Raw genomic sequence first — 25,433 nt, 5'->3', positions numbered from 1 at the left:
GTGATTCCCAAACCTCTGCCATTATTTTTAGGTGACAAATCGGAGGAATTGTCCCAGATTGAGGTCTCATTAGAGTAGGTTTTGGAATAAATTGATAAATTAAACAGTAATAAGTCACCAGGACCACACGGTATTCACCCAAGAGTTCTGAAGGAACTCAAGTATGAAATTGCAGAACTACTAACTGTGGTATGTAACCTATCATTTAAATCAGCTTCTGTACCAGATGGAGGATAGCTAATGTGACACCAATTTTAAAAAAGGGTCCAGAGGCAATCCCAGCAATTGCAGGCTGGTAAGCCTATCTTCAGTACCTGGCAAATTGGTTGAAACTATAGTAAAGAACAGAATGATCAGATACATAGATGAACACAATTTGTGGGAGAAGAGTCAACATGGTTTTGTAAAGGGAAATCATGCCTCACCAATCTACTAGAATTCTTTGAGGGGGTCAACAAGCATGTGGCCAAGGGGGATCCAGTGGATATCCTGTACTTAGCTTTTCAGAAAGCCTTTGACAAGGTCCCTCACCAAAGGCTCTTAAGCAAAGTAAGCTGTCATGGGATAAGAGGGAAGGTTCTCTCCTGGATAAGTAACTAGTTAAAAGATAGAAAATAAAGTGTGGGAATAAATGGTCAGTTTTCAGAATAAAGAAAGGTAAAAAGTGGTGTCCGCCAGGGGTCTGTACTGGGACCAGTCCTGTTCAACATATTCACAAATGATCTGGAAAAAGGGGTAAACAGTCAGATGGCAAAATTTGCCAATGATACAAAACTACTCAAGATAGTTAAGTTCAAAGCAGATTGCAAAGAGTTACAAAGGGATCTCACAAAACTGGGCAACAAAATGACAGATGAAATTCAATGTTGATAAACGCAAAGTAATGCATATTGGAAAACATAATCCCATCTATATACATAAAATGATGGGGTCTAAATTAGCTGTTACCACTCAAGAAAAGAAAAGGAGTACTTGTGGCACCTTAGAGACTAAGCAATTTATTTGAGCATGAGCTTTCGTGAGCTACAGCTCACTTCATCGGATGCATACCGTGGAAACTGCAGCAGACAATATATACACACAGAGATCATGAAACTATACCTCCTCCCACCCCACTGTCCTGCTGGTAATAGCTTATCTAAAGTGATCATCAAGTTGGGCCATTTCCAGCACAAATCCAGGATTTCTCACCCTCCACCCCCCCACACACAAACTCACTCTCCTGCTGGTAATAGCCCATCCAAAGTGACAACTCTCTTCACAATGTGCATGATAATCAAGGTGGGCCATTTTCGACGTCTCCGACTCAAGGAATATTTCCAAAATACCTCTGAACAACATACTAATCCACAGAGGCCTCCCTACCAACACTACAAAAAGAAGGATTCTAGGTGGACTCCTCCTGAAGGTCGAAACAGCAGACTGGACTTCTACATAGAGTGCTTCCGCCGACGTGCACGGGCTGAAATTGTGGAAAAGCAGCATCACTTGCCCCATAACCTCAGCCATGCGGAATGCAATGCCATCCACAGCCTCAGAAACAACTCTGACATCATAATCAAAAAGGCTGACAAAGGAGGTGCTGTTGTCATCATGAATAGGTCGGAATATGAACAAGAGGCTGCTCGGCAGCTCTCCAACACGAGTTTCTACAAGCCATTACCCTATGATCCCACTGAGAGTTACCAAAAGCAACTACAGCATTTGCTCAAGAAACTTCCTGAAAAAGCACAAGATCAAATCCGCACAGACACACCCCTGGAACCCCGACCTGGGATATTCTATCTACTACCCAAGATCCATAAACCTGGAAATCCTGGGCACCCCATCATCTCAGGCATTGGCACCCTGACAGCAGGATTGTCTGGCTATGTAGACTCCCTCCTCAGGCCCTACGCTACCAGCACTCCCAGCTACCTTCGAGACACCACTGACTTCCTGAGGAAACTTCAATCCATCGGTGATCTTCCTGATAAAACCATCCTGGCCACTATGGATGTAGAAGCCCTCTACACCAACATTCCACACAAAGATGGACTACAAGCCGTCAAGAACACTATCCCCGATAATGTCACGGCTAACCTGGTGGCTGAAATTTTACATTTGGGGACAATGTATACCTTCAGATCAGCGGCACTGCTATGGGTACCCGCATGGCCCCACAGTATGCCAACATTTTTATGGCTGATTTAGAACAACGCTTCCTCAGCTCTCGTCCCCTAAAGCCCCTACTCTACTTGCACTATATTGATGACATCTTCATCATCTGGACCCATGGAAAAGAAGCCCTTGAGGAATTCCACCATGATTTCAACAACTTCCATCCCACCATCAACCTCAGCCTGGTCCAGTCCACACAAGAGATCCACTTCCTGGACACTACAGTGCTAATAAACAATGGTCACATAAACACCACCCTATACCGGAAACCTACTGACCGCTATTCCTACCTACATGCCTCCAGCTTTCACCCTGACCACACCACACGATCCATCGTCTACAGCCAAGCTCTGCGATACAACCGCATTTGCTCCAACCCCTCAGACAGAGACAAACACCTACAAGATCTCTGTCAAGCTTTCTTACAACTACAATACCCACCTGCGGAAGTGAAGAAACAGATTGATAGAGCCAGAAGAGTTCCCAGAAGTCACCTACTACAGGACAGGCCTAACAAAGAAAATAACAGAACGCCACTAGCTGTCACCTTCAGCCCCCAACTAAAACCCCTCCAACGCATTATTAAGGGTCTACAACCTATTCTGAAGGATGACCCAACACTCTCACAAATTTTGGGAGACAGGCCAGTCCTTGCCTACAGACAGCCCCGCAACCTGAAGCAAATACTCACCAACAACCACATACCACACAACAGAACCACTAACCCAGGAACTTATCCTTGCAACAAAGCCCGTTGCCAACTGTGCCCACATATCTATTCAGGGGACACCATCACAGGGCCTAATAACATCAGCCACACTATCAGAGCCTCGTTCACCTGCACATCCACCAATGTGATATATGCCATCATGTGCCAGCAATGCCCCTCTGCCATTTACATTGGTCAAACTGGACAGTCTTTACGTAAAAGAATAAATGGACACAAATCAGATGTCAAGAATTATAACATTCATAAACCAGTCAGAGAACACTTCAATCTCTCTGGTCACGCAATCACAGACATGAAGGTCGCTATCTTAAAACAAAAAAACTTCAAATCCAGACTCCAGCGAGAAACTGCTGAATTGGAATTCATTTGCAAATTGGATACTATTAATTTAGGCTTAAATAGAGACTGGGAGTGGCTAAGTCATTATGCAAGGTAGCCTATTTCCCCTTGTTTTTTCCTAACCCCCCTCCCCCCCAGACGTTCTGGTTAAACTTGGATTTAAACTTGGAGAGTGGTCAGTTTGGATGAGCTATTGCCAGCAGGAGAGTGAGTTTGTGTATGTGTGTGTGTCCCCGGGAAAAAAGGGGGGGGGTGAGAAAGCCTGGATTTGTGCTGGACATGGCCCACCTTGATTACCGTGCACATTGTAGGGAGAGTGGTCACTTTGGATGAGCTATTACCAGCAGGATAGTGAGTTTGTGTGTGTGGTTTTTGGAGGGGGGTGAGAGAACCTGGATTTGTGCAGGAAATGGCCCACCTTGATTATCATGCACATTGTGAAGAGAGTTGTCACTTTGGATGGGCTATTACCAGCAGGAGAGTGAGTTTGTGTGTCGGGGAGTGGAGGGTGAGAAAACCTGGATTTGTGCTGGAAATGGCCCAACTTGATGATCACTTTAGATAAGCTATTACCAGCAGGACAGTGGGGTGGGAGGAGGTATTGTTTCATGATCTCTGTGTGTATATAATGTCTGCTGCAGTTTCCACGGTATGCATCCGATGAAGTGAGCTGTAGCTCACGAAAGCTCATGCTCAAATAAATTGGTTAGTCTCTAAGGTGCCACAAGTACTCCTTTTCTTTTTGCGAATACAGACTAACACGGCTGTTACTCTGAAACCTGTCACTCAAGAAAGCTATTTTGGAGTCATTGTAGATACTTCTCTGAAAACATCCACTCAATGTGCAGCGGCAGTCAAAAAAGCTCACAGAGCGTTGTGAATCATTAGGAAAGGGATAGATAATAAGACAGAAAATATCATATTGCCGCTATCTAAATCCATGGTACGCCCACATCTTGAATATTGTGTGCAGATCTGGTCACTCCATCTCAAAAAAGATATATTGGGATTGGAAAAGTACAGAGAAGGGCAAAAAAAAAAAAACGAGTAGGGGTTTGGCACATCTTCCATATGAGGAGAGATTAATAAAACTGGGACTTTTCAGCTTAGAAAAGAGACAACTAAGGGCGGGGATATGATAGAGGTCTATAATATCATGACTGGTGTGGAGAAAGTAAATAAGGAAGTGTTATTTACTCCTTCTCATAACACAAGAATTAGGGGTCAACAAATGAAATTAATAGGCAGCAGGTTTAAAACAAACAAAAAAGAAGTATTTCTTCACACATCACACAGTCAACCTGTGGAACTCTTAAGTTCATGAGGATAGGCCCATCACTGGCTAGTAGCCAGGGTGAGCATGGATGCAAAACCATGCTCTGAAGTGTCCCTAACCTCTGTTTGCCAGAAGCTGGGAATGGGCAACAGGGGATGGATCACTTTATGATTACTTGTTCTGTTCATTCCCTCTGAAGCAGCTGGCACTGGCCACTATTGGAAGACAGGATACTGGGCTAGATGGACCATTTGTCTGACACAATATATCCATTTTTATATTATGTTATTACAACTTGTATATAGACAAACTAATAAACTATACGGGAAGACAGACAGCAATATGTGCAGAGTCCTGTAAAATTTTATTCTATTAACAAAACAAAAGTATCTATCTGCTCTCCATGATATTAAGGTATTTTTTATTATCTAAAATGTCTAAAGATAGCTGCAAGTAACAAAATTGGCAACTTGCACCTCCAACGGCAAAGTTATACATAGAGGGTCAAATTGTCAATAGAAAAGGAGTACTTGTGGCACCTTAGAGACTAACCAATTTATTTGAGCATGAGCTTTCGTGAGCTACAGCTCACTTCATCGGATGCATACTGTGGAAACTGCAGAAGACATTATATACACAGAGATCATGAAACAATACCTCCTCCCACCCCACTCTCCTGCTGGTAATAGCTTATCTAAAGTGATCATCAAGTTGGGCCATTTCTGTATATGACACAATTTCTGTATATGACAATACACAGCTGTTGGACCCAGGTGTATAAGCTGGCATCTCTACCCAGTGGTGTACAATTTTAACTGGATTTACATTTTATAAGGCAATTGGCAGGCTTCTACATTCTTTGTCAAGTCTTTTATTAACACACTGCTATCTTATGTCACTGGCTATATAAGGGATTTTACAGTGCATAATGGCTGGCACAAGAGCGTTCAGTGGATTGCGGTGCTCGGAGGATAACAGATAGAAAAAGAGATCTCATTCATCCTGCCTAACCCTTGATACAAAGTAAAAAGTCTGGAGTGACATAAAGGGTCCCTAAGACCTCTCATTTTAGCTGGAGAATACGCCCAGCATTCATAAAGCTTTCTTCCAAGGAACTCCTCACAAGCTCTGGCAGCACAGCACAGAATCTCACCCTATGTGTACAGATTTCAAAAACTACTATCAGTAACAGTTCTTTTGCTGGATCTAATAGAAGTCTCATTAAATGTTGACTGCACTGCGTGTGTTTTATTACATGGTCTCAATTGGAGATCAGTACACAGCAGAAAGTTATGACATAAGCACATCTTTCCCCAGATACAAAGAGCAGAACTTGGCCACCATCTATCAGAATCCAAGAAGCCAAGAAAGAAACTTACCACTGTTTTGTCTTAAAGTGTAGGTCAAATTTTCTGTGCTGAAAATGAGAAATGGAAATATAATAAATGCTGAGATATTTCTACAGCCTTCCTTCCTCCCGACTTTAATTAGTTTCATCTGCTCCTGGTCATCAGAACAGTCACAAAGCCATGAGCTGTAGTAATCAGAGTGATTTATATGGCCTCAAGAAAATTTGTAGAAAAATCGCTTGCATCTCAATGGTTCCTTGTTTTTTTCAGGAAGGTGCAGCAATTTACCAGGTTAAGACCTTGTCTGTATCATCTACCTCTGCCTGCCTTGTCTCACTATTGCACGGCTGGGCTATGGAGCAGCCCATGCTCCATTACAGGTTAGGGAATACATACATGAATGGGAGACGGGCAGCAGGGGAACTGTAGGTCCCAGTGGAAAGGCCATTATTAAGCCTCGGACAGGCTGCCACGAGTACCAAAACCAAAAGTCTTGAAGTACCAGTATTGATGCGTGAGCCTAGCCCAGCTGAGGATTTGGCCTGTAGTGGTGGGGTTTAGGATAGAATAGCCAACATTCTTGGGAGACACTGGGCTTTTCAAGAACCTTGAACTATGCAGTTCTTTTCCTGCTCTAGACACTCTTGCTGGTTGAGTGTGCAAGATATCAGACTCTTTTCTCCTCCTTCCCCCCCACTAAAGAACTGCTGCATTGTATTTTCTGGCCCTTCCCCACAGCTTGGCAGACACACTCCCATATCTTTTTTCTAATGTCCTTAATAGAAAACGTCCTCTTTGGTATCTAGGAGGTTGGGTTTGTTTCTCTGGGTGGATCCAGCAAAAACTTAAAAAAATTCAGTATGATTTAATTGGGGATTGGTCCTGCTTTGAGCAGGGGGTTGGACTAGATGACCTCCTGAGGTCCCTTCCAACCCTGAGATTCTATGATTCTATTCTCAAAGGCTGGCAATGCTTACCTTATCTATTACTTCTTGATCAAAGGGAAGTAAATTCAATGGCACAGTCAAAGGGCCAGTTCTACTCCTTCCTGCTCTACATGACATACAAGCACACTGAAAAGAAACAAGAGTTTTTATTAAAAGGAGAAGTACTCTTTTGCTGCCCCATCCCAAATAAAGGTAGATGTATGTTGCTGTCTATATTACTCCATGCTACTACCATGTTGAATTATAACATACAAAGCTGGGAAGTGTCTTCATTTTTGGGAGTGTAATATCCAGTTGTGGCTGGCTATGCTTGGCATAGTGAAACAGGATGGGATCTGTAAGTTGAAAGCTGGGGTCACAGCACAATGAAAGGCCATGAGTTTCTTCAAAGGATCCTTTCACTGTAAACGTCAAGTCGTGCTCTAAGAAAAGGAGACAAAAAAAAAAAAACGAACAAAACCAAAACCAAACCTTTATCAGCGTCTGTAATAAAACAAAAATAAAAAAGCCAAAAGACAAAAATACCTAGAGATGAACTGGAACCAAAACCTGTGTTCTGTACACTTTGGGGGGTGGGGAGATTTGAAATCTGGACATGGACTCAGATTCAAATATTGCCTATGGCCCTATCTTTACAATGGCCTGAACAAAAAGCCCAGATCGGAACATCCCTGTGCTTTGGGATGCCATGTATTTACCGCCACTGTATTCTGACAGAACAAATGTACATGATTGTATTGTATGTTATTATAGGCCAAATGATGTGCGGTACAGCTGCCCTGCAGGATTTGACCCTACAATAGCTAATAACCTTCTTTATAAGAACAAATAGACCAGATGAATCTCTGTCTATTTTAGTCACTTCATAGATAATAGGCCAGATGCTTGCCAATGCTACAACTCCTTTGTGACACTTGATCAGCACAAGGGGGTGTGAAGAAGTGTAACTAGTCCACCTAGTTAGAAATCTCACTGGAAAATTGGAGATTCTCTTCGCATATGTCCCTGGTTTACTGTAGGGAGCATGCCACCAATTCCCAGGCGGTGTATAGGCTCATGAGAGCCATAACTGCTAGTATAAATTAGAGCAGCCCTGAAGCTCATCTAACATTAGGAGTCAAACCAGCTTCTTGAAGCCATGGGAGTTCAAAGACAGCTTAAAGCCACCTTTGCAATCACTATCCCAGCCCCTCACATGCACCAAGCAAAGCACACAGTACCTTTAGACACAGATTTTATTTTGTAATCATTCAAAATAATTAAAATCAAAGGAATTTATATTGGGGGAAGTGATATTATGGCTCTGATATTAATCACACAAAATCAGAAAGTTCAATTTTTTCATTCCCACATGAAAGTTACCATTCCTGCATGCACTACACACACTAAAAGAGAGCTTGTCATTACATGTTGATGGTCACATAAAAACGGGCCTGTGACATATTATGTAATTTGCCAAATTGTACACACACACACACTCACATACATACACACACACAAATACAAAATGTGTTCTTTTCTATAACTGCAGATAAACAAATGGAGCATTTATTTCGTGTATACTTGTATGACCATGCAGTGAAAACCCTGTTGCAGTGCACATGGGAAAGGGGATAGAGTCAAGGTTATTAGTGGAATCGTAAGTCTGAATTCCAAGGACCTGATTCCCCATTGTCCTGCACCTTGTGTAGGCCATTGTAGTGAGGCGATGACACACTGGCTCGGTGCCTCCTGCTGGTCGTCTCGGGAATTAGCTCTCCAGCCTCCAGAGCACCCTGTGCAGGCCGGTGTCTCGCCGCCACTGGCCCCCGTGTCCCTCCCAGACCCTGGTGCCCTTTGCCCAGGGGTTCTGCCCCCAGCAGTAACCCACAATCTGGGTCTCCTCACCCAGGGGAACCCCCACCCTCTAAACCCACCTTGCCTTAGTGGCTACTGTCAGTCATCATCCAGCTCCTGCTCATTGGGACAGACTGCAGTGCAGTCTGTAAACCACTTATCATTGGCAAGGGGGGGTTTGGACCTGCTACCTCTGCCTAACCCCAGGCTAAACCTTTGCAACCCCAGTACCTATTCTGGCCTTTGACCAGGCCTGCAGCCTGGGGATTTGCCAGGCTGGAGCTCCTCCTCCATTTCCCCCACACTGGTCTGTCCCAAGTACCCTTCTCTCCCAGGCAGCCAGGTCCTTCTCTCTCAAGAGCTAGAGAGAGACACAGCTCTTTTATAGGGCCAGATGTGGCCTGACTGGGGCATGGCTCCAGCTGTGGCTGTTTCCCCAATCAGCCTAGCCTATTGGCGTCCCAGGGCTGTTTTAACCCCTTCAGGGCTGGAGCGGGGTGACCGCCTCAGTACAGTCATATACATCAGTGCAAAGTGTGTGCACAGTGCTACCATTCAGATTTGGTACCATTTTATACACATTTTCCACCAGTGTAAATGACTGTACACTGTGCAGGACTAGGAGTAATATGTCCAAAATCTCAGCCTGAATGTTGCTTTAAGGCAGTGGAATTTTAACAATCAGTTGTAGATGCAGTCAGTGTAACCTATAATAAGGATTACACATTTTCCAGTTGCTGTTTTAAAGGCTATAACTACTAATAACCAGTTAATGAAGCAATAACCTCACTTGTAGAATGCTTTTTTTCCTTCTTCTTCTTCTTCCACCTCCTCCTATCCACCTGAACTTCCAAGCAGGAAATTTCACGAGACTGTAACAAACATGACCAATAAGATGATTACACACAGAAAATATCACAGAGGGAGACTTACCTCTTCAGCCCACTATTTTGCTACCAGGGTGGCAAATATTGGGAGCACTGTGGAGACAGCATGCTCGATCCCTGGTTCTAAGTGCCTTGCATTCTTCTGCAATGATCTCTGGTAGACTAAGAAGTACTATTAATGGGCTCTAGAGAGAGTCATATCTAATCTGCAGGTGAAAGGATGGTGAGCTATGATACACATACCCTAGGTGTCTATGGGGTGTGGTATAAAGCAAGAGAAAATGACGGCATTCTTAAAGGTCCCATAAGGATCCACCAGGACTCCCAAAGGGGAAAAATAAAGCTACAAAGAAAACAAATGTCCTTGACAAGTGATGATTTGCTATGTATTTTTCATTGCGCTCATAACTAGTGGCAGCTAAGCTATGGAATGATGCAGGAGTGCTGGCTGGAGTAGTAAAATGTCATTCCTGCTGTACTCCAATGGAAGTTTCTTCCAACAGTCACTGCAGGGAATAATGGGAGAGCACCGGCTGTGAGTCCTCATTGTTATGCTTCTCCAGCTAGTCAGTTCTATGGTGTGCTGGCTTGAGGGAGCTCGCAGATACTCTAGCCTCAGCCACGACCAACACAGACACTCTAGGGAATGGTGGGGAAATACAAACTGTTCACAAGCTATCCAAGCTCAGCCTTTGCCTCAGCATGAGGAAGTGTATAGGAGTATCAGCTCTGGGTCATTTTACTGATTCTCTAGTTTCTGCACAGTATTATAAGTGTAAGCAGTGTCAGGATGAGCTCCACCCTGACATCTGGTGGTGAGGTGTGGCAAGTTGTGAAAAAGAACTTCAGGGGCCGATCTCATTTGCATAGGCACACCCACCATGCCTAGAATGAGACCATAGCTGCCCAAATGGTCACTTTGGCTGCTGTGGGATCCCCAGTGTCTCTGTTATTGGGGCAGGAAGAATAAATTGTTATTACCCTGATTATGGGAACTGTGCTTGGAACTGTACGTGGCCTTTTGTTATGATGGAGGAATTCACCATCAACTAAGTAGCACTCGCTAGGCAAGGGTCATGGGTTCCAAAACTGTGTGAATGGAGAGAGGCTGGGGACAAGTACTAATACTTGGTGGCATGGGCCCCTTGGTGAGGGCCTTACATGCTAATTGCACTTCCTCCTCTCTCCACTGTAGAATATCAGAGCTAATTTTGATTTCATTAGAAGTCTAGTTATAGGCTGCTGAGCTCATTTTGGGCTGACAGTGCACCAGCACTGGGGCTCCCTTACTACAAGCTGAATTCACCTAAGAGCTGAAATCACTGAGTGTTGTGTTAAGTAGTGGGGGAGCCGGAAGATATATTGTGGGGCAGTTGGCGGGCCGGCTGGTGGAGCAGTTTGTGGATGGCAGGAGCTGCTTGTGGGCTGTGGAGCTGAGTGAAGGAGTTCGTGGGGCGGCTGGCGGAGCGGAGCGCAGCTGAGCGAAGGAGTTCATGGGGCAGTCAGCTTCAGATCATGTAAGGTGCCTCTTACCCCCGTCCCATTTCCACCCAGGTTGGGAGGTAAAGCTCCACAGATAAACTTTCGAACTCTGGGGCTGCCCTGACCAGGGACAGAGACTTTTGGGGCATTGGACTTTTGGGACTTTGGGTGATTTGGGGTTGCTGGACTCAAGAACCAAAGGGAAAAGGGCATGCCCCAATTTGCTTGGGGTGGGTTTTTGCTCATGGGTTTTGTTATGAATCCTGTTGGTGGTGTTTCCCAAACATAATGCCACATTGTTTCTCTCTGTTATTAAAAGGCTTTTGCTACACTCAGACTATGTGCTTGCGAGAGGGGAAGTATTGCCTCTTGGAGGCGCCCAGCGGGGGTGGTATATATTTGTCCCAGGTCACTGGGTGGGGGCTCGAGCCGGTTTGCATTGTGTTATTGGAATGGATCCCCTAGATATTGAACCCGGCCCTTGTTGCTGCCAACTCTGACGGGCAGAAGGGTTACATAAGTATTGCTATGCGGTAGAGGCAAGAGAAAAGAAAACAAAATGTACCACTACTACTCCATTGGTGATGATGGTTTCAGGAAGATCCAGACTAGAAAACAAAATGAAAAGTACACATTTCACAACCAGTATTGTCTAAATACTACTTTAAGCATTTTTATCTTGATCTTTTTAATTTTTGGTTGTTCATAAAAGTGTGCCTCTTTTAGAGGCCACACTGACTACTCAGAAACAGAGATGATTCAACTATAGTCAAACCTCTGGGAGAGGCTTGTGACAGTTTTAATATCATTAATGACTGTGTGGGTCACGTTGCCCCCAGTGCCATGAATTGGCCAGGGGTGCCCACACCACTGACATGCATTTCACTGGTCCCAAGAAGCCAGCCTTGGACTCCTATGGGGGACCTAAATAACACATCATCGTTAGGAAAAATTACAGTGACACAAATTATTATTAGAAAGTGATATGGATATTTGTTGTGCTCTTTCCCCCACTCTGTCTCTTTTCTTCTCCCTCTTTTATATTTTTTTTAAAAGATTTGTTTAAGTGTGCTCTGTTTTGGAAAAGGAAGGAATCTGGGGATGGGGTCTGGCTATTGAAGAAACAGCAAGGATATGAAACATTTTCCCTATTGATTGATTACTCTTGGAATTGCTGAGTCCATTAATTTCTGATTTCATAATATTTGAGGTTTACTCACAGGTTCTCCAGTGTGAACTCAGCCTCCAGCTCCTCCCTTCTCTGAAAATTAGAGAGAGAAATGAATGAAGCATGCAAAAACCTTCCCCAATAAGGGCAGCCCCGTTGATTGTGTAAACTCTTCTTCCCCCTCCTACCCACCCCTGCCCTAGTATTCAAGGATCTTCTGCAAAGTAGCCTTAAATTTTGTGTTGCAAGTATAGTCAGTTAACTTCACTTTTTGGTCCCTAACAATATTCTGCTTCCCAGTAGCTGTTCCCACCACTAGGGGAGAAAAGGAATACTTGTGGCACCTTAGAGACTAAAAAATTTATTTGAGCATAAGCTTTCGTGAGCTACAGCTCACTCGATGAAGTGAGCTGTAGCTCACGAAAGCTTATGCTCAAATAAATTTGTTAGTCTCTAAGGTGCCACAAGTACTCCTTTTCTTTTTGCGGATACAGACTAACACGAATGCTACTCTGAAACCTGTCATTAGGGGAGAGAAGCTCATTGCTTTGACCTCTCCAGGATCAAAAAGATGTTGATATTACTGAATGAACTGAGGACATTCTCAATTCTCCTTATTACTTGCTTGGACATAAGATATTAAATAGATCTCTTTCTTTCCTGTCCCTCCACTTCAGGCAGAGGCTAAAAATGTATCACTTCGAAAAATATTGTGAAGATCTAAATAAGGCTTTGAGCATCCAAATCAAGGATGTTTAAGTGTGTAAAGTGTGCCTACTTGCCTATTTGCCAAATATGGGATTTGGTGCCAATATTTAAATATTGAACTCATGCAGCTTAATTATCAGATTCTCGGTTTTTTTACCAGTACAGACCAATACCAGTTTCAAGAGTCAAAATCACTATTGTGCTCCAAAGTTGCTAGGTCAATGGCAACAAGTTATGACACAGAATAATATTTTACTGCTTGTATAGCTCTTTCCATCAGAAGTTCTAAAAATTCTTGACCCAAATTAATTATTTAATCTTCATAACATGTCTGTTCCTTTTGGAGAGCCAGTGTCCTGATACGAGTTTACATGTGAGGAAACAGGTAGAGAGAGATTGATTTGTCCAAGGTCACCTGGCCAGACTACAACAGAGCCTGGGGTAGAGCCCAGGTCCTCCTCTCTCCCAGTTCTGTATTTTAAAGACAAGAGCAACTTCCCTTCTTCAGAGCTGCTCAGTGATGTAACTGGAGATGTTCATCTCCAGAAGTTCAATACTGGTGGTTCAGTCAACAATATCATCAAACCTTTGATAAACTCCTCTGACAAAGTACGGTTGCAGTTCTAGCCAAATTATTCAGTACAATGTCAAAGCAATTTTAGAGAAGCTTTGCTCATAGATAGGTTGAAAGAAATAAATATGGCTAGATATATGGATGGATGGAGAGACACTAACAGTCACTAAGGTAAAAAAGAATTATAATACTGTCATAAATATAAAGGGAAGGGTAACCACTTTTCTGTATACAGTGCTATGAAATCCCTCCTGGCCAGAGGCAAAACCCTTTCACCTGTAAAGGGTTAAGAAGCTAAAGTAACCTAGCTGGTACCTGACCCAAAATGATCAATGAGAGAATCATAGAATATCAGGGTTGGAAGGGACCTCAGGAGGTCATCTAGTCCAACCCCCTGCTCAAAGCAGGACCAGTCCTCAACTAAATCATCCCAGCCAGGGCTTTGTCAAGCCTGACCTTAAAAACTTCTAAGGAAGGAGATTCCACCACCTCCCTAGGTAACGCATTCCAGTGTTTCACCACCCTCCTAGTGAAAATTTTTGTCCTAATATCCAACCTAAACCTCCCCCACTGCAACTTGAGACCATTACTCCTTGTTCTGTCCTCTTCTACCACTGAAAATAGTCTAGAACCATCCTCTCTGGAACCACCTCTCAGGTAGTTGAAAGCAGCTATCAAATCCCCCCTCATTCTCCTCTTCAGGCAGACTAAACAATCCCAGTTCCCTCAGCCTCTCCTCATAAGTCATGTGTTCCAGTCCCCTAATCATTTTTCAGAGGAACAGCCGTGTTAGTCTGTATTCGCAAAAAGAAAAGGAGTACTTGTGGCACCTTAGAGACTAACCAATTTATTTGAGCATGAGCTTTCGTGCTGTAGCTCACGAAAGCTCATGCTCAAATAAATTGGTTAGTCTCTAAGGTGCCACAAGTACTCCTTTTCTTTTTGCTAATCATTTTTGTTGCCCTCCATGGGACTCTTTCCAATTTTTCCACATTCTTCTTGTAGTGTGGGGCCCAAAACTGGACACAGTACTCCAGATGAGGCCTCACCAATGTCGAATAGAGGGGGAACGATCATGTCCCTCGATCTGCTGGCAATGCCCCTAAATATACATCCCAGAATGCCATTGGTCTTCTTGGCAACAAGAGCACACTGTTGACTCATATCCAGCTTCTCGTCCACTGTAACCCCTAGGTCCTTTTCTGCAGAACTGCTGCCTAGCCATTCGGTTCCTAGTCTGTAGCGGTGCATGGGATTCTTCCATCCTAAGTGCAGGACTCTGCACTTGTCCTTGTTGAACCTCATCAGATTTCTTTTGGCCCAATCCTCTAATTTGTCTAGGGCCCTCTGTATCCTATCCCTACCCTCCAGCATATCTACCTCTCTTCCCAGTTTAGTGTCATCAGCAAACTTGCTGAGGGTGCAATCCACACCATCCTCCAGATCATTTATGAAGATATTGAACAAAACCAGCCCCAGGACCGACCCTTGGGGCACTCCACTTGATACTGGCTGCCAACTAGACATGGAGCCATTGATCACTTCCCGTTGAGCCCGACAATCTAGCCAACCTTCTATCCACCTTATAGTCCATTCATCCAGCCCATACTTCTTTAACTTGCTGGCAAGAATACTGTGGGAGACCGTGTCAAAAGCTTTGCTAAAGTCAAGGAACAACACATCCACCGCTTTCCCCTCATCCACAGAGCCAGTTATCTCGTCATAGAAGGCAATTAGATTAGTCAGGCATGACTTGCCCTTGGTGAATCAATGCTGACTGTTTCTGATCACTTTCCTCTCCTCTAAGTGCTTCAGAATTGATTTCTTGAGGACCTGCTCCATGATTTTTCCAGGGACTGAGGTGAGGCTGACTGGCCTGTAGTTCCCAGGATCCTCCTTCTTCCCTTTTTTAAAAATGAGGACAAGATTCTTTCAAATCTGGAGGGGGGACAAAGGGTCTGTCTGTCTGTCTGTGTGATGCTTTTGCCAGGAACAGATCAGGAATGCAGCCTTACAACTCCTGTGAAGTTAGTAAGTAATCTAGCTAGAAATGCGTTAGATATCCTTTTGTTTAATGACTGGTAAAATAAGCTGTGCTGGATGGAATGTATATTCCTGTTTTTGTGGCTTTTGTAACTTAAGCTGTTGCCTAGAGGGATTCTCTATGTTTTGAATCTGATTACCTTGTAAGGTATTTGCCATCCTGATTTTACAGAGGTGATTCTTTTACCTTTTCTTTAATTAAAATTCTTCTTTTAAGAACCTGATTGATTTTTCATTGTTCTTAAGATCCAAGGGTTTGGGTCTGTGTTCACCTGTACAAATTGGTGAGGATTCTTATCAACCCTTCCCCAGGAAAGGGAGTGTAGGGTTTGGGGGGATATTTTGTGGGAAGAGGTCTCCAAGTGGGCTCTTTCCCTGTTCTTTGTTTAAAATGCTTGGTGGTGGCAGCATAGGGTTTAAGGACAAGGCAAAGTTTGTACCTTGAGGAAGTTTTTAACCTAAGCTGGTAAGAATAAGCTTAGGGGGTCTTTCATGCAGGTCCCCACATCTGTACCCGAGAGTTCAGAGTGGGGAAGGAATCTTGACATGGTGGCAGAGTGGTGGGATCATTTTGAGACCATTTTGAACCAGAAAGCACAGCAGGATTTTAAAAGGTGATTGCAGCTGTAGATTCTGTCTCTCTGCCTGGGGGACAGAACAGCAGGCATAACAAAAGGATTTTTCTGTAGGCTGAGAACAGCTATCAGAAAAAAAAGGGTATCAGGTTACAGCACAGCAAAATTTTACAAGCCAGTTTTTTGTTTTCTTTTCTTTTCTTTCCAGCTCTCGGGTGTAAAATTAGTTAAAAACAAAGAGGTTAGGATGACAGACTGCACTGTTCAACAGAAGTTGGAATTAGCCAGATTTGAGGCTGGGGAAAAACAAAAGGAACATGAAAGACGGGTAGAATTCAGAAAGATAGAAATGGAGGCAAAAGAAATGGAGGCTTCCCACAGGAGAGAAATGGAGGCAAAGGAAAAAGAAAAGGTAAAAGAATCACCTCTGTAAAATCAGGATGGCAAATACCTTACAGGGTAATCAGATTAAAAACATAGAGAATCCCTCTAGGCGAAACCTTAAGTTAAAAAAAGACACAAAAACAGGAATATACATTCCATCCAGCACAGCTTATTTTACCAGCCATTAAACAAAAGGAAATCTAACGCATTTCTAGCTAGATTACTTACTAACCTCACAGGAGTTGTAAGGCTACATTCCTGATCTGTTCCTGGCAAAAGCATCACACAGACAGACAGACCCTTTGTCCCCCTTCCAGATTTGAAAGACTCTTGTCCTCTCATTGGTCATTTTGGGTCAGGTGCCAGCTACGTTACCTTAGCTTCTTAACCCTTGACAGGTGAAAGGGTTTTGCCTCTGGCCAGGAGGGATTTTATAGCACTGTATACAGAAAAGTGGTTACCCTTCCCTTTATATTTATGACAAATACAAACTAACTTTATGAGGAAATTCCAGAGAAATGTATGCTTTCCTCCTCACTCTGCTTGTGAGATCAGTTCTCACCTGTGGATTCAACTGGAACTTCATAAAAATTGTTTCTCCAAGTGGGATTTTAGCTATATCAAAGAAAACAATGAGGTGGCCATCATCTTGGACAACGTCTTCATCAAAGATTGCCAGTTCCAGGACATTCTGGGAATATAAATTAAGAATATATTCTTTGTTAGATAGCATCTAGGAAACAAGGTTCTTTGTGAATATTCCATATTTAGTGTTTGCATATAGTACAGGAAGATAAAGAAGGAAAGAAGTGGGGGAGAGATTGGCACAAAGACAGAAGAAGAGAGAGATGATGAGTAAGTGAATAATCACTCATCTTTACGGGAAATATATTCAAATCTGATCAATGAAGGTTGTATCAGGAATTCTATTTTGACTCTGTTTCCATTTGCAAATAACTTTCTGAAAAATTCTCCATCTCGATGAACATACAATTTAATTTTAAATGTAGATAATCTTATTTTAAAAAAATCTGTTGTCATTTATCAACTCATGAAAGAATAAATTTTTCCATTCAACAGGGAAGCAGTTATGGCTCCTGGAAATTTTTCCAAGGATTCATTTTTTAAAGTTCTCTGTTGGCTTTACTGATCCATATTCCTTCAAATTCATCACAGAACCAGCTGTGTTCAGGGAATGTTTGAGTATAATGTCCTTAGCAAGACCTACCTGAATCAATTGCTTAACACTTTATGTGTCATATTGTGACAGAGCTGCTACTAGAAATAGAAGTTCCTGGGTCTCAGTTCTGTACGCTGTTGTTCATTATCTCAAGCTGTAGATAAATCTCTGTATTAAGCATCTTCGCATAACTTTCATATGACTTTGTATTATGTCTCTTCATATAACTTTGTATTAGGTCTAGCCACGTGTGACCTCTGTTTTCGTAAAAACTTTGTATTGAGCCTTGGTATACAGGAACTTTGTATCAAATCCTTATATAGAAATTTTGTATTGAACCTTGGTATAATGTTATAGCCCCTAAGGATAGAATAAGATAGAAGAAAAATGTCTTTTTGCTAAGAGTAGAATAAGATCTCCCCCTTTTTTAATCAATTGCCCTGTTGAATGAATGAGGTGTGAATGAGCAAGGCGTGGAAGGCAAGCACCTCCAGACAGCTGCAAACATTGGAGAGGGGATGGAAGACAGACTCAAGAACATTAAAACTTGTCAAGTGGGCTCATTAAAGAAAATCAGACATAATGACGGCCTTGGGAGTTAGAAGCGAGCACCTTCTTTTGAAAAACACCCTCTTTGAAAGTAAATGTGGCAGCATTAAGACAACACCCAGAAGGAGGCGCCACAGATGACCAACAGACACAGATTTTGAATCTGGTATAGACTTGCATGAAAGGGAAGCTGCTATAAATGTGAGGTGTCTTTCAGAGGACCTCGGGTCTCGTCTTGTCAACATCAGAGGATTGATCCAGATCGACAGAAACCCGGCTCCACCCCTCCCCCATCTAACTCACTTGCCCAGTGAAGTTAAGGGGAGCAACTAGTTGGTAACAACAAGACGGAGTGTGCTTGTGTTTGTGTATGTGAGTGCATGAGTGTAATATATATCATATGCATATGATACAGTGTTGATTGATACATGTGTTACCAATAAATGTGGCACTTTGCCTTAACCCCCTTGAAAAGATCCTGTACAGTACTTTAAGTACAACAAAGCTACTACTCAATGAGAATTTGTTCTGATCGTGTAATGATTCTAATTTTTATTTCATTTGTTATCACTCTGCATTGTATCTCTCTGTTGTCAGAGTATCTATCAGATGTTGGTGTTATACACATAATAAATAAATATCCTTCAGGGGAATTGGGTGAGTGAAATCCGAACTAAGTCAGAATTTTCTAGCTCTCCAGCTTGTTAGTGTAATTTTCAATAAACTCAGTTGAATTAGTTCACAACCAGAAAATAAATTATGTTTCTAACTTGCCTCTGGAGTCTTATTCCAAACACTAAACTCAAACTCCAAACATGTGTTACTGGAGTTACTTACATGATTCACAGAGGAATTTTAAGGGTACTTTTAGCATCTAGTAATTGAAGGGATATTATACACAGGATGCAGAAAATCTTGTCCTGGCTTTTTCTATACCAGAAGGATCTGGCTACAGATGAGACACAAGAGAGAGTACTTGGCATTTTTTCTGCACCTTGACCTGACTCTGGATCCTGAAATAGAAGGTTTCATTCCACACTGGATCCCTGCAGTTCTTGATAGTTTTGGTCCGGACTTTTTCAGCTGAAGCAGTTGGCAACCACAGGCTCACGTAGCAATCAGACTGGCTTACTATTGGAGAAAAGTACAGAATAATTGTCAATGTAGCAATTTATAACTATATATATGCACACAAACACATACACGCTATATATGTATGTGTGTGTATATATATATATTATAACCAATAAGAAAATCCATAGTTACAAGGTTCTCTACATGAGATGGTATATCAGCTTGCATGTCACACATTTCTTAGTGCTTCAGAAGGATCTAGAGAAAAAAATTCTACCCTAAGCTTGTTGATGAAACATAAAAAAAGAAAATCTCTCCTCTTGGAATCTTATTTACATATCTGTAATTTAGAAATAGATATGGGTGAAACCTCAAGATTTAGATAAGCACTCAAATTTTTGACTTGTCACATAGGGAGCGCCATGGTCCTATCCTCCCTCCATGCCAATCAGTGGAGCTGATCCTCCTTAGGGTGGGAAGGAGTACACACTGAAACTCTTCAAGGGTAGCACAGTGGTTTGTGCTCTCTATGACTCCTGGAGATAATAGGTAGATTCTCCTCTCACATTCGTGTGAGGCTATGTCTATGCTATCACTTACGTTGGCAAAAGTGATGTCGCTTGGGGTGTTAATGTTCCAGCCCCCTGAGCGACACAAGTGACGCTGGCATAAACACCAGTATGGACAGTGCTATGTCGGCGGGAGAGCTTCTCCTGCTGACATGCTATCGCCACTCACTGGGGGTGGTTTAAATATGTCAATGGGAGCACTCTCTTTCATCAGCACAGAACAGCTACATGAAAGATCTTAGAGCTGCATCGCTGTAATCTCTCTAGTGTAGACATAGCCGCTGCTTCCAGGAGCCGCGTAGAGTCACAGTACGTGCAGAGCAGGACAAACCCCAGACCACACTCCTTGGCTGGAGCACCAGTGCGGGGCAAGCCCCAGACCCTGCTACCTGGCAGGAGCTCGAGGGCCGGATTTAAACGTCTGAAGGGCCTGATGCGGCCCCGAGGCCATAGTTTGCCCACCCCTGTCTTAGAAGAAGTGTGCCTATCCCAGGAAAAGCAGCTGCTATCCTCAGCAAGCAAGGCAAAACTTAGCATTGTTTGCAGACTGATTCAACAATCATGGCTCAGTAGGTCACATAGCTCAACTATAGCTACGTCACATAGCTCTGCAATCCAGGTAAATTGTTGGAAACATTCATCATCTGTCATGCTAAGTATGTCACTGTAGAATCAGAGATGATGTGTCATCTCTCTCACTATACTAAGTTCATGAACTATACCGGGGTGACCAAACTGTGGCTTCTGAGCAACATGTGGCTCTTTTAATAGAATCATAGAATATCAGGGTTGGAAGGGACCTCGGGAGGTCATCTAGTCCAACCCCCTGTTCAAAGCAGGACCAATCCCCAACTAAATCATCCCAGCCAGGGCTTTGTCAAGCCTGACCTTGAAAACTTCTAAGGAAGGAGATTCCACCACCTCCCTAGGTAACGCATTCCAGTGTTTCACCACCCTCCTAGTGAAAAAGTTTTTCCTAATATCCAACCTAAACCTCCCCCATTGCAACTTGAGACCATTACTCCTTGGTCTGTCATCTGCTACCACTGAGAACAGCCTAGATCCATCCTCTTTGGAACCCCCTTTCAGGTAGTTGAAAGCAGCTATCAAATCCCCCCTCATTCTTCTCTTCCGCAGACTAAACAATCCCAGTTCCCTCAGCCTCTCCTCATAAATCATGAGTTCCAGTCCCCTAATCATTTTTGTTGCCCTGCGCTGGACTCTTTCCAATTTTTTCACATCCTTCTTGTAGTGTGGGGCCCAAAACTGGACACAGTACTCCAGATGAGGCCTCACCAATGTCGAATAGAGGGGGAACGATCACATCCCTCGATCTGCTGGCAATGCCCCTATTTATACATCCCAAAAGGCCATTGGTCTTCTTGGCAACAAGGGCATACTGTTGACTCATATCCAGCTTCTCGTCCACTGTAACCTCTAGGTCCTTTTCTGCAGAACTGCTGCCAAGCCATTTGGTCCCTAGTCTGTAGCGGTGCATGGGATTCTTCCATCCTAAGTGCAGGACTCTGCACTTGTCCTTGTTGAACCTCATCAGATTTCTTTTGGCTCAATCCTCTAATTTGTCTAGGGTCCTCTGTATCCTATCCCTACCCTCCAACATATCTACCTCTCTTCCCAGTTTAGTGTCATCTGCAGACTTGTTGAGGGTGCAATCCACACCATCCTCCATATCCTTAATGAAGATATTGAACAAAACCAGCCCCAGGACCGACCCTTGGGGCACTCCACTTGATACCGACTGCCCACTAGACACGGAGCCATTGATCACTACCCGTTGAGCCCAACAATCTATCCAGCTTTCTATCCACCTTATAGTCCATTCATCCAGCCCAAACTTCTTTAACTTACTGGCAAGAACACTGTGGGAGACCATGTCAAAAGCTTTGCTAAAGTCAAAGAACAACATGTCCACCTCTTTCCCTGCATCCACAGAGCCAGTTATCAGATCATAGAAGGCAATTAGATTAGTCAGGCATGACTTGCCCTTGGTGAATCCATGCTGACTGTTCCTGATCACTTTCCTCTCCTCTAAGTGCTTCAGAATTGATTCCTTGAGGACCTGCTCCATGATTTTTCCAGGGACTGAGGTGAGGCTGACTGGCCTGTAATTCCCAGGATCCTCCTTCTTCCCTTTTTTAAAGATGGGCACTACATTAGCCTTTTTCCAGTCATCTGGGACTTCCTCCAATCGCCATGAGTTTTCAAAGATAATGGCCAATGGCTTTGCAATCACATCTGCCAACTCCTTTAGCACTCTCGTATGCAACGCATCTGGCCCCATGGACTTGTGCTCGTCCAGCTTTTCTAAATAGTCCCGAACCACTTCTTTCTCCACAGAGAGCTGGTGCTTGCGGAGCTCCCCAGTCCAATCCCTGCCCCTCCTTCTGTTCTCTGCCTACCAGTCTCAGGAATGGCAGGGTGGTGGACCTAGGGGCTTCTGCCAGAGACAACTGGTGCCTGCTGGGGGCGGTGGGGGGGGACACAGACACACAATTTAAAGGTTTGCCCCTCCGAACCAGCTTGAGTCATGCCCTCCCAGGTACACCCCGCTCTTACCCTCAGTGGCCTCTCCCTGCAGCTCCCAGGTGTTAGCTCTGCGTGGAGAGGCAGTGGCAAACAACTGGGAGCTGCAGGGAGGAGCCACTGCTTTAGCTCCATGGGGAGAGGCAGCAGCAAAAGTAGTGGCTCTCCCTGCAGCTTGGCTACTGCCTCTCCCCATTGCTGCAGCTCCCAGCTTGCCGGCTCCAGCAGCTGCCATGCAGGGAGGGGGCCTGGCAGCACCATGTGCCCAGCGGGGAGGGGGATCTTGGGGCTTCAGACCCTCAGGGCACACCTGCTGGAGCTCAAAGCTTCAGCAGGAGTGGGGCTGAAGCCCTGAGCCCGGGCAGGCGCCTTCCACAGGGCTGAGGTCCCAGGACCCTCCTCCCCGCAGGGCTGAAGCCCTGAGCCCCAGCAGGCGCCCCCCGGATCTCAAACTTCTGAAGATTGTTGTATGCGGTTTGCAGGGTGAGTAAGTTTGGCCACCCCTGAGTTATACAATGGATGCCAGCAGCATTCACCACCTATACAATAACCCATGACAGTCCATCAGTCGGCATCCATGCCAAGCTCTACTCTTTCAGACAGCAATTTTTTACAAAGCCCACTTTAATTAGATGTTCAAGGTGAAGGTGAAACTTCTTGCAGAGTATAGAAAAGCTTTGCTAATTCATGCAGTGGTAAACCACAAGCACATACTGAAAGTAGCTTTCCAGTTGTGCTGTTCACGCAGTCAGGTATCAGTGAGGTGTTCTCATGGGGAGGGCCAGTTCTGGTGGCATCATGGTCCCTGCAAGCCAATGGGGGAGCATCACTTCACTCCATGCTTTTACCCCTGGCACTGTCTAAAGACCCGAGACAAGGCTACTTACACTAGTTCTGACATTAAGTTCTTGCTCACTCCCAAATGGTGCAGCTTCTCATGTTTTTTAGACTGTAAACTCTTTGGCGGCAGAGACTGCCCTTTATTAAGTGTTTGTACGGTGCCCAGCACTGGCTGGGATCTTGAAGGGCTACAACAATATAAATATTACAGAGTAATGATAATGATAATGCAAAGGAAGAGTGACTGCCTGATGAAAGTTAGAATAGCACTGAGCAAAGACCAAATATTTCACGTTATATATGCCACACATTGGCTGTACAACAGAGGAGAAGGAGGAATTTCAGATAGTGCTGAACCAAGTCATAATTGAAGTGACACAAGTTGAGTTCCTGATCATCAGAGCAGATCTCAATGGCTCTGTGCAAGAACACAGCCAGGGCTATGATGACGGTCACAGAGGACGACGCATAAATGAAGCTGGTGAGGAGGTCTTAGAGTTAGCCAGAGCCCATGGCCTAACTATTGCTAATACATACTTTGCAAAGAGGGAGGGTCACTTAATTAAGTACAAGAGTGGTGTCAACAGGTCCCAGACTGACTACTTCCTGATTAGAAGGAGAGATTTAAAAACCCTAGGAGATTGTAAAGTGATTCCAGGAGATCAGAATGCAGAGCAACAAATTGCTTTAACAGACTTCTCATGAAAATTCTATGTGGGGATAAAAGCCAAGTTGTACAACAAAGGATAAAATGATGGAGGCCCATGTGTAGGCAAGTTAATCAGAGATTTAAGGATGAGATGAAGGTTGGACAATGACCGAACAACCATGATGACTCCAATGAGGTTCAGGGGAAAATATCCAAACATACTACAGAAAGTGCACAGCTGTGTGTGTACAAATGACAGGAGATGTAGTGATGTTCTGGAGGCCGTACAGAAGGAGGAAAGGTTTAAGTGACGGCAGAAAGTAAGAATGGGGCAAAGTTATGAGGAATACAAACTGGTAAAAAAAAATGTGAAAAGAGCAGTTGCAGAAGCCAAGGGCCAAATACCGAAAGACTTATATGTGAGTCTACTTATGAAGAAAGTGGGAAAAGGAATATACACATTAGCCAGTATCAGGCAAAGCAGCATGGAGGACCTGGGAATTGTGAAACATGTCAAAGCAAAAATGCTGGCAGATGGTGGAATTGTTAGGAGAGGGCAGTTGTTTTATGAGAAACTGCTTACTGAAGAGAATCTGAGGAAATAGGGAAATATGAGCAAACAACAACCTCACAAGACTTAACACCAGGGTGGGGATTCAGATACTGCTAAAAAGGATTAAATGTGGGACCAGATGGTGTATTAACCGAGGCATTTAAAGCACTAAGCGATGAGGGAGTGGTGATGATGACAAATGTCTTTAAATTAATCCTCCAAACTGGAAAAATGCCTGACGAATGGAAGAGGATCATATTCGTCTCTATCTTCAAGGGCAAAGGGGGTGTGAAAGAATGTAGTAATTACCAACTCATCAAGTTACTGAGTCACATGGTGAAGTGAACTATTGAGAAAAGACCTCGTGAGGAACTGGAGCATCAAGTAAGTGTCAACCAATTTGGGTTTCTGCTGGGAATGTCAGCAATGAAACCAGTGAATTGTCTATCCTTCTAAGGTAATGAGGGAATTGTGGGAAGGCATTGGAGGACTGTCAGGACCCAAGTGATTTAGCCTGGTCTCACTGCAAAGGGAGTCACATAAGTGAAAGCCTCACTCAGGCTTTAGTTTACAGCCCCAGACAAGCCCCACCAGCCCTGGTTGAAAGCACCACTGCACTCAGGTGAGAGGGTTTTGTATGTGAATCAGAAGGGAGCTAGGGCAACACCCAGGTAAGAGCCTGGGCTAATCCAGCAGTGAAGACATACCCAAAAGTCCTAAAGTCCCCACCTGAATGTATTGCTTGCTAGGACTCCCACAGCAGCCCCAGTGGAGACAAATAGGAGCAATGAGAATCTGGCCGTGACACCCATGGTGGTGACAGCAAGAGCAGGACAATAGGCAGGAAGCAGAAGTATCACTGTCAGTGGCCCTATCACAGGGTTTCAGTTAAGTGCCCGTGGCAAGACCAGGGACTTATGTACCGCTCCTCTATCAGCCTGCAGAGAATGTCTCTTCACCCTCACTTATGCACTAACAGATGCAATCACTGCCAAGCTGCTGACAGGTGCTCTCTGC

At 43.9% G+C, this 25,433-nt stretch overlaps 1 protein-coding gene across 1 annotated transcript in view; it reads right to left on the bottom strand.

Annotated features, from left to right (window-relative positions):
* Positions 1–25,433, bottom strand: part of LOC125639120 (cytosolic phospholipase A2 epsilon) — a 65,094-nt gene that overhangs the window by 23,770 nt on the left and 15,891 nt on the right. Inside the window, exons 4-11 of the mRNA XM_048855660.2 lie at positions 19,182–19,318; positions 17,021–17,149; positions 12,227–12,267; positions 11,572–11,614; positions 9,428–9,509; positions 7,054–7,223; positions 6,832–6,927; positions 5,885–5,922 (exon numbers count right to left, since the gene is read on the bottom strand). Coding sequence (XP_048711617.2) covers positions 5,885–5,922; positions 6,832–6,927; positions 7,054–7,223; positions 9,428–9,509; positions 11,572–11,614; positions 12,227–12,267; positions 17,021–17,149; positions 19,182–19,318 — 736 coding nt within the window. The remainder of the gene's footprint in view (positions 1–5,884; positions 5,923–6,831; positions 6,928–7,053; positions 7,224–9,427; positions 9,510–11,571; positions 11,615–12,226; positions 12,268–17,020; positions 17,150–19,181; positions 19,319–25,433) is intronic.

Source organism: Caretta caretta, chromosome 6 (assembly GCF_965140235.1).
Source record: "Caretta caretta isolate rCarCar2 chromosome 6, rCarCar1.hap1, whole genome shotgun sequence".
NCBI lineage: Eukaryota > Metazoa > Chordata > Testudines > Cheloniidae > Caretta > Caretta caretta.
The sequence above is the reverse complement of the archived record's forward strand: the minus strand, read 5'-3'. Positions and strand labels throughout refer to the sequence as shown.